Source organism: Vombatus ursinus, unplaced genomic scaffold (assembly GCF_900497805.2).
Source record: "Vombatus ursinus unplaced genomic scaffold, bare-nosed wombat genome assembly UNPS02014818.1, whole genome shotgun sequence".
Taxonomy (NCBI): domain Eukaryota; kingdom Metazoa; phylum Chordata; class Mammalia; order Diprotodontia; family Vombatidae; genus Vombatus; species Vombatus ursinus.
In genome coordinates this window covers 12,216,756-12,225,989 of record NW_020954596.1, presented here as the reverse complement: position 1 = coordinate 12,225,989, position 9,234 = coordinate 12,216,756, and the positions used below count along the sequence as shown (strand labels likewise).

The 9,234-nt window shown below is 42.7% G+C and overlaps 1 protein-coding gene across 1 annotated transcript; it reads left to right on the top strand.

Annotated features, from left to right (window-relative positions):
* The first annotated feature begins 467 nt into the window (after positions 1-467).
* GPR78 (G protein-coupled receptor 78) lies at positions 468-8,950 on the top strand. The gene is made up of 3 exons (XM_027836123.1): positions 468-1,135; positions 2,491-2,604; positions 8,713-8,950. Exons 1-3 carry the CDS (start codon positions 468-470, stop codon positions 8,948-8,950), a joined length of 1,020 nt encoding a protein of 339 aa, XP_027691924.1.
* The last annotated feature ends 284 nt before the right edge of the window (positions 8,951-9,234 follow it).

The following is a 9,234-nucleotide window of genomic DNA, read 5'->3' as shown; positions in this document are numbered from 1 at the left end:
TCTTTGCTATATAGCTTGCACTAGGTCTCTCTCCCAATCTCTTCTGCGCATGAGTCACCGCTGGCCGACTCAGGGAAGGTGTGACAATTTCTGGGGACCCAACTGGCTGAGGAAGATGCGCTCAGCACCCTCAGGCGAGTGAGCAGAGGTACGACTCCCTATTTCAGTTGTGCCCTGAGACGTAGAGAGGAGAGAAAAGGGATTCAGCTCCAGAGACTACGAGGTGATTTGGGAACGGGGAGGCAATCGGAGTTCGAGTGGGTTCTGCTGAAGAAGAAGGTTTGGCCAGTGGGTTCCAGTGCCCAGTCGGTAGAGAGGTATCTTTCAGCACCCTGGACAGCGTACGCATTGCCTCCTCTTTCTGTTCCCAGAGCCTAAAGCGAGCTCGAGCTGTGCTAGCTCATACCCAAACCGCTTGCAACCATATCTCCTCCTGGCCATGGGGCCCAGGGTAAGTCCGTAGAGCAATGGACTTGGCTGAAGCCCTCCTGGCGCTCCTTCTCGGCTCAGTTCTAGTCGTCTCGCTGCTGTCCAACCTGCTGGTGCTATTATGTTTCCTCTCCAGCTCTGAGCTCCGACAGCAAGTGCCTGGACTCTTCCTGGTCAACCTGTCTCTGTGCAACCTGCTGCTGACCCTCCTGAACATGCCCTTTACTCTTCTGGGTCTCCTGTGGCGCCAGCAGCCCGTGGGGGACTGCGCGTGCCAGGCGGCGGGCTTCTTAGAAACTTTGCTGGCGTCCAACGCCATGCTGAGCATGGCCGCGCTCAGCCTGGACAAGTGGGTGGCCGTGGTGTTCCCGCTGAGCTATGCGAGCAAGGTGCGTGGCCGCGATGCTGCGCTGCTGCTGGCCTACGCGTGGCTGCACTCGCTCGCCTTCCCGTTGGCCGCACTCGCCTGCTCCTGGCTCGGATACAGCGGTACCTACGCCTCCTGCACGTTGCACCTACGGGTCGAGGCAGAGAGGAGGCGCTTTGCCGCCTTCACGGTGGCCTTCCACGCCGCCAGCTTTGCGCTCTCGCTCGTGGTGCTCTGCTTCACCTATCTGAAGGTGCTGCGAGTGGCTCGCTTCCATTGCCGGAGGATCGACGTCATCACCATGCAGACCCTCGTTCTGCTGGTCGATATTCATCCCAGGTAACCAGCCGGGCTGAGGGGACGAAGGGTACACGACACTCCCCGTGAGTCACCTTGCTCAAATCACTTCCCCTCACCGGGCCTCAGCATTGTCTTCTGTAAAATAAAGACGCTGAACAAGTTTGGGATCTCTAAGATCTCCTGCGGTTCTGACACTCTTTTATATTAAGGTCCCACTCACTCACAGACAAGAATGCTGTCTGTGGGAAGCAGCCAGTGATGAAAAAAGACCTCAGGGTTTAGAGTTGGAGGTTCTGGGTTTGTTCAGATACTTGATCTTTTATACACTACAGTGACCCCGAGCAAGTTATTTCCACTGTATAGGTCTCAGTTTTCTCATTTGCTAAGTGGGGATAATAATCCCTGACCAGTCTAACCCCTAAGGGTGGGAAATGGCTCAAACTTTTCTTCCTTTTTAAGTTTTTATTTCTTTTTCCTGGAGACAGCAAGAAGGAGGACTCCCAGTTGGCGTTCAGGTGGGGCCAAATTCAACGTTGTTGCTTATATCCTTGTTGCATTCACACACATGCGCGCACAATGCAATGCTCCCCTTTCAACTCTCATTTTTGTGCAGAGAAATGGTTGCCAGAAAATAAGTGGGTACTAGCCCAAGCTCTGCATGAGTGTGTGTAAGTGGTGGGGTGTGTGACTGTGTGACTGTGTTATAATAGTGAATTTGTGTGTTTGAATGTATTCGATGGGTTTATGCGTACATATGAATTGTCTCTGTGTGCTTTTTTTTGCATAACGGGGGGTGGTCTGTGAGGGTGAATGAGTACGTCTGCATTGCAAGAATCTGTATATCTGTGTATGTGTATGAGTGTATCTGTGTTCATGATCGACTTTATGTACATAAGAGAGTGTTTGCATATGTTTGGGCATGAGTTTGTGTCTCTGTATGTAAATGTGTGTCTTTGGGCAGCGGTGGTCCATGCACTCAGGGACTAATGCGCGGGCCGTCCTCGCCATCCATCTGGCTTTTAAGATTTCAGGATTTTTGGGCAGGATGCAAGCGCCACCCTTAGGGATCTGGTTAACTCACTTGGTAGTCCCAGGACCCCTAGCGTGGGACGCCACAGGGGACCCCGAAGCCTGATTTTGTTGCTGAGCACCTGGGGTTATCGGTCCTCCATGCCCATCCCCCTTCCCCTGCTAAAAACTCCCGAGAGGGCTTCAGGAAAGGGAATGAAGTTAGTGGCGGAGCAAAGAAGAGGAGAGAATCCTAAGTTTTTCTCCGGCTTACCTCTTGCTTTTTCACACCTAGGCTAAGTCCGACTATCCCAGGCTCTCCAAATCCCCCTCCCTAAGCCCCGCATTCTGAACATAACAAAGGAACTTTGCCCTTTGCCTTGCAGCGTGAGACAGCGCTGCCTTAACGAGCAGAAGCGGCGGCGGCAGAGGGCCACCAAGAAGATCAGCGTCTTTATTGGCTCCTTCGTCCTCTGCTTCGCTCCTTACGTCATTACCAGGTGAGGCTTCACGGACTGCTTTCAGCGCATATGTCTTAGCACAGCTCCCCTCCTGAGCTCTGAAACCTGGACATAACCCTCAGTCAGGAATGGCTGCCCATCACACAATGTTACAGCTTCCTTGAAGTGAACAAACTTGTAAGATAGCAAGCACTGATTCGCAGAATGTTGGGTTTGGAAGGGAACTAAGAACATAGAATGTTAGTCTGGGAGCCACTTTGGGACACAGAACATAGAATCTCAGCTTTAAGGGGCTTTAGGAAAGAGGCTGTTAGAACTGTAAAGGACCTCAGCACACATCACGGGGAATCTAAGTACATTCACGGACCTTAGGACACAGAACATAGACTGCAAAAGCTAGAAGAAATTTTAAATATTAGAGGCTAGAAATCTTTTATTCTAATCCCCTCATTAGCTGGATGAGAAAACTAAGTTCCAGAGACCAGAAGTATATTGTCAGTGATCACTGTTCTTTTATAGATGAGGAAATTGAGGCTCAGAGATGACTTGTGATGACAGTGAATGAAATGACTTGATTATGGTCATCACCCAACTGATAGACTAAACCAACCCTGAGCAAGAATCACCTCAGTATTATCTCCATCGAGGGCTTGTCCAACCTCTGTTTGAAAGACAAGGGATAGAGAAGCCATGATCCATTTCACTTTGGGATAGCTCTAATTGTTTACAAGATTTTCCTAATATCAAATGGAGAGCTGTCAATACAGTTTCTATCCATTATGCCTAGCTCTAGAAGGGAATTTTTACCCAGAGATCTGTGGAGAGATTTCAGGGTAGTCCATTAATTTGGATGGAAAAAAGTACATTTTAATTTCAATATATCTTATTTTAGTTGCAATTCCATATATTTTATTTTATGTATTTAAAAACTATTCAGAGAACATTCAGAGAAAAGATCCATAGACTTCAACAAACTACCCCCAAAAGATTTAAGAATCCCCTATTACAGAACAAATATAATTGGTCTTCTGCTTGACAGCTATCCTTCAAATATTTGAAAAATAGGAGTCGTGGTCCCTCCCTTAGTTTTTTCTTCTCAAGGTTATTCAACATCTTTAGCTGGGTCAACCTGTCCTTCAATGGCATACTTTCCAAATGCCTCTATCAATTGGATACTTTCTACCTTATCAAAGTTCTTCTTAAAATGTGGCACTGAGAACTAAAGAAAATCCTTCAGATGTGGTCTAACCAGAGCAGAGGACACAAGGACTAGAGCCTTCATCATTGGTTTCTTCTACTCTGCTTTGTACTTCATTCCCTTGGGGACTATAAGGAGATGAACTTAAAATAGGGGGAATTTTTCCTAGCTCCCTTATTGAGTGGGTGAGTCCATTCCTCTCCCCCCTTCTAAAGTAGGTCCCTCTATGGGGATGTATAAAGTCAAATGTTAACTAATCGATATTCTGCACATGAAGAGCCTGTGAGTCACTTTTGGCCATCTGTTAATTACCATATGCCACCAAGATACAGATCTGTGTTTCTCCTCATAATATGAGTCTGCAGCCTTTTTCACATACATCAGGAATGCAAAAAATCTCCTCTTTTGACTAATAGGAACAGAGCAAACTGTAATGTCCTTTTCTCTTGGATACTTGGGCAGAATCATATTATTTCTGTGCTCTGGACATGTTTGAAATAATCAATAAATAATGAATGAGCTTTGCTTATTGTTTAAATCTTTATGTTTAGTTCTTTTAGAATATGCTTATATTAAAAAATGGTAAAATATGACTAACATATTTATAAAATGTACATATATGGTATGACTATAATATCCTTCTTTAAAAAAAAAACCAGACACTCCTAAATGACTTATCTCCTTCAAAGCGATCACCTCAGAATTCTTTGTATATATTCCAGAATTGCTGGCACTGATTAAAAAATAATGACAATGATTTATATTTGCATAGCACCTTTCTAGCTTGTGAGACATTTAATTCAAGCAAATAATTTATTAACTTCCAGATCCATGAAGTAGGCAGTACAGTTAGTATGATCCATACCTCTTTGTGAAGTGAATGGCCCATGGGGATGATATGATTTGCCCCATGTAGCAGAGCAAAGATTCAAATTTAGGGCTTGTTTGAGTTCTATTTATGTCTAAAGTTAGAAGAAAATGATTAATTTTATATTTTAATTTTCTTTGTAGGAATAAAAGGAAATCACTGCAGTGTGACTTTGACTAGGAGTTGACTCCTTATATTCTTCTGTTCAGACACCCCCTTCTGCATCAACACACACAGTGAGATTATTCAATGACCAGAAAACTTTTGTCCAAAAAAAAAATATGCTGCAAGGTCAGCATAGTGCCAGCTGAGAGGGAATTTGGGGAAGCTACTCAGCTTTGCTTGAAATTGAGTGATATGTTTTCTTTGGGGCTTTCCCTAGATTGGAGAAATGCTACTTTGAACATTAAGATTTCAAAAGTAACATCACTCAGCATGATGTAGTGAGAACAGCACTGGTTATAAAGTTAGAAGACCTAGCTCTGCTACTTAGGACCTGTGTGACCTGGACCAGTCACTTCTTGTTTCTGAGGCTCAGCTTCCTCATCTGTAATAATATTAAAAATTGACCATTTATATAGAAAGTTAGAGTTTGAGAAGTGCATTGTACATAGAGGGACAGCTAGGTGGTGCAGTGGACAGAGCACTGGGACTGGAGTCAGGAAGACCTGAGTTCAAATCTAGCCTCAAATATGTACTAGCTGTGTGGTCCTGGGCAAGTCACTTAACTACTGTTTGTCTCAGTTCCTCATCTGTAAAATGGGGGCACATTTGAGAATGAAATAACAAGCCATCCTTGCCAAGAAAACTCCCTTGGATCAGTCCATGGAGTCACAAAGAGTTGGACACAACTGAACAATCGAAAAACAATATGTGCATTAACTCATTTAATCTTCACAATTCTGTGAAGTAGACAGTAGGAGAATTATTTTCCCAATTTTATAAGTGGGAAATTTGAGCCTTAGAGAAGTTAAGTTTCTTCTGATTCCAGGTCTAGGTTTCTTTCTAATATCCCACACTTAGATAGACTAAATGATTTCTAAGATCCCTTACAGATCCATAGCTTTTAAACTATGACATCATCACCCTCATAATAGCAATAATAACAGCTAGCATTTATATAGCACTTTAAGGTTGACAAAGCACTTTATAAATATTATATGATTTGATCCCCACAGCCACCTTGGAATGCCATTAGTGTTCCCATTTTGCAGATGAAGAAACTAAGGCAGATGAAGGTTAAGTGATTTGCCCAATTTCACATCGCTAGTGTCTGAGGCAGAATTTGAACTCAGATCTTCCTGACTCCAGGTCCTGTGCTCTACCCACTGCTTAATCTAAGAATGCACAAAAATTTCTTCATTTTTTTTTTTCCTGGCTTAACAACCATTCAGATACACTAGTGTGTAGTGGAGAAACAGAGTAGTAGAAAGAGCACTGGATTAGAAATCAGAAGTTGCTCAGTGGTTAGAGCACTGGGCCTGAGGTCAGGAAGACCTGAGATCAAATCCAATTCCAGACACTTCCTAGTTGGGTGACTGAGGGCAAGTCACATAACTCCTATTTGCCTCTGTTTCATCATCTGCAAAATGGGGACAATAATAGTACCTACCTCTCAAGATTATTGTGAGGATCAAATGACATAATATTTGTAATGTGCTTAGCACAGTCCCTGGCACATAGTGAGCTCTATATAAATGTTAGTGATTTCTGTCCCCATTTCTGCCACATACTAGCCTTGTGATTTTGGACAGCTCATGTTCTCTCTCTGAGCCTCAGTTTCCTTCTGTCTAAAATCTAGGGGTATTGATGAGATACTGACCAAAGATTTTTTACAACTTTAAAATTTTGTGTTTTATGTTTGAAGTTCTTTTTTAAGCCTAAAATTCTGTATTCTATATTCTTAAATTTCATGTTCTAAGGTCCCTTCCAGCTGTAACATTTTATGTTCTATGTGTTAATATTCTATGTCCTAAGAATCCACTGTCATTTTATGAAATTCTGGGAGAATCATTCTAGGTATTTTCTGCTGATTAAATGAGTGAAATGCATATTCAGTGCTATTCAACCTTCTCTCTTTAAGGAGACTTTGATTTCTATTAAAATCTTATCCCTCACTGCCCTCCTCATTTCCCATTACAAGCCATGGCTCACCAAAATCCCGTTATCAATTCCAACTTATCAGTGTTCAACATTTTGAAAATGTCATGGATTTACAAATTATTATGCCCTTAAGACTTAAAAGAGGGATTTGGCAGTATTAAGTTATGGAAATTACCAATTGGTTTCTCTGCGCCTAAAATGAGGATAATGATGCTTGCTTCCTACCTTAGCAAGGGGATGTTGTGTCTGTATGGGCTTCCTTAAGCTCCTTGGAGGGACAAATTTTTTACCATGGTTATTATCATGCTTTATTTCTCTTTGCTTCAAGCTGAGGAATGATTTTAGAAGTCAATTTCCATAGCCATCGGTGTACGTAGAACACAGAATGTCAGAGCTAAGAAAGATCTTGGTGATAACTGAATTAAACCTCTTCGTTTTACAGATGAAGAAACTCAGGCCCAGTGAGAAGAAGGCATTTGCTCAGTCACTCAGTGATTTAGCAAAGGGATTAGGACCAGAATCTTGATCTTCTGATTCTAATACTTATGCCTATACTAAGCCTTTGTTTTGGCACTCTACCTAATTCTACCTATATTGGGCAGTTATCAGTCTTCCGAAATGCCCCTATTTCAGCAAAACTCCCATTTCCTCAACTCCCTAAGCAAAGAATCTTGATGGAGGAAAAAAATAGGATAAACCAATTTCTACCAAGATATGATTCTTAACAGGCATATTTTGGGTCAAGGAGATCTGGCGGACATTGTAACTTAGTGAGGCTGGCTTGTCTGTTCTCAGAGCTTTAGTTACCAGTCATTTCTTAATATTTAAAATTACTAACCTCCCAGGGGAAAACTATAGGTCTGAGGTCTTAAAACCTTAATTTTTAAAAAAAGGAATATGATAACATTTTGATGAGATCATAAATAGAGCCTATTTAGAAATAATGCTTGGGATGGGAGGAAGAGAAGGAAGCGGAGTAAGCAGTGGAGAAGAACTAGGTGAAAATATGAGATAATATAAAGAGAACTAGACAGCTAGACAGAGTGACAAGGTCAGAAGATGCAGGTTTGAATTTTGGCTCTGCTATTTTCTGGCTATGTAACCTTGCTTGAATCTCTCATACTGCTTCAGAGCCTCATTAACCTCAGCTGTAAAATAAGGATAATAATTTCTACCTACTTTACAGGATTGTGGTGAGGAATCAAACAACACGAGTGTTTTGGAAGCTATGAAATGCCCTATCAATGTGGAGTATTGTTGGTGTTATTCTGGTTTGCACATTAATTATCCATCCTCCCCCTTCCACTCTCCACATGATGCCACTAACACAATTCTGATCACTTCCGTGCCCAAACCACTGGCCCTATTGAGAAAAGATTGGTGAAAGAGGTGGGGTTAGACGGGGAAGGAAGAAGTCAAAAGGGTGGAAGAGAGTAGGTTACATCACTGCCTGGGAACATTCATAGACTACTAAAAAGTCTCACAATGGATTCAGGACCCCAGGAAGAATGGCAGAATGTGATTCAATGGGAAGAGTAGTGTGGGATAAGCTTCAGTTCTGCCATTGTATGACCTTGAGGGGAAAATAATTTCACCTTTTTGAAACTCAGTTTTCTCATCTGTAAAATGAGTTCTTAGGAGATACTAATACATAGACTGCCGTTTGTTCTGAGAAGCAAATGAGATTCTGGGTGTGAAAGTACTTTGATAGTAACAGCTCATACTTCTAGAAAACTTTATGATTAATAAACTGCTTTGATCACAACCCTGCAAGGCAGACAGAACATTATCTCCATTTTACAGATGAGTAAACTGAGACTCATATTTGTGTTCTATCACACTAGGTGGCAGATCCAGGATTTGAATTGAGTTCTCCCAGTGACTCAAGGTTTGCTACTCTTGATCTAAGATATTTGGAGGGTGAGCACCTTAAATGAGTTTGATTATCATATCAGACTGTTCAATTTCTTTACAACAGGCTGGTGGAACTCCTCCCATTCATTACAATCAACAGCTACTGGGGAATAATAAGCAAGTGCCTCACCTATAGTAAGGCTGCCTTGGACCCTTTTGTGTATTCACTGCTGCGGCAACAGTACAAGAAGGCGGTGATCAACATTGTCAACAGGCTACTGAGACGAGACTTATACCCATCATCTGGCTACAACAGCTCTCTTGACACAGAGAATGATTACTGCCTCCATCGGCCAAACTGAACTCCACTATTAGGGTTTGGGGACTGAGAAGGGGCAGGTTTTTAAATGCCCCAGCCGATTTTCAGCAAGCCTCTTAGATGATGGGCTGATAGCTGTGATGGGAACCTGGGTCACCTCAGAGTCAGAGAGAGGATTCCACTCTCTTTGGGGGCAGCGTTGGGCTCAGTAGCAGGACTTCAATCAAAGCTAAGACAAGGGAAAGGACAAAAGGGGTGGATTTTCTTTTCTTGCTGCTAAACTGGAATTTGGAGTTTTCTCTCCAAGCTCTTAGGGGTCAGTACTCA

Coding starts and splice junctions, on each gene's coding strand:
- GPR78 (XM_027836123.1), top strand. CDS start 468: ATGGACTTGGCTGAAGCCCTCCTGGCGCTCCTTCTCGGCTCAGTTCTA. Junction 1,136..2,490: donor CTGGTCGATATTCATCCCAG/GTAACCAGCCGG, acceptor TTTGCCTTGCAG/CGTGAGACAGCGCTGCCTTA. Junction 2,605..8,712: donor GCTCCTTACGTCATTACCAG/GTGAGGCTTCAC, acceptor TCTTTACAACAG/GCTGGTGGAACTCCTCCCAT.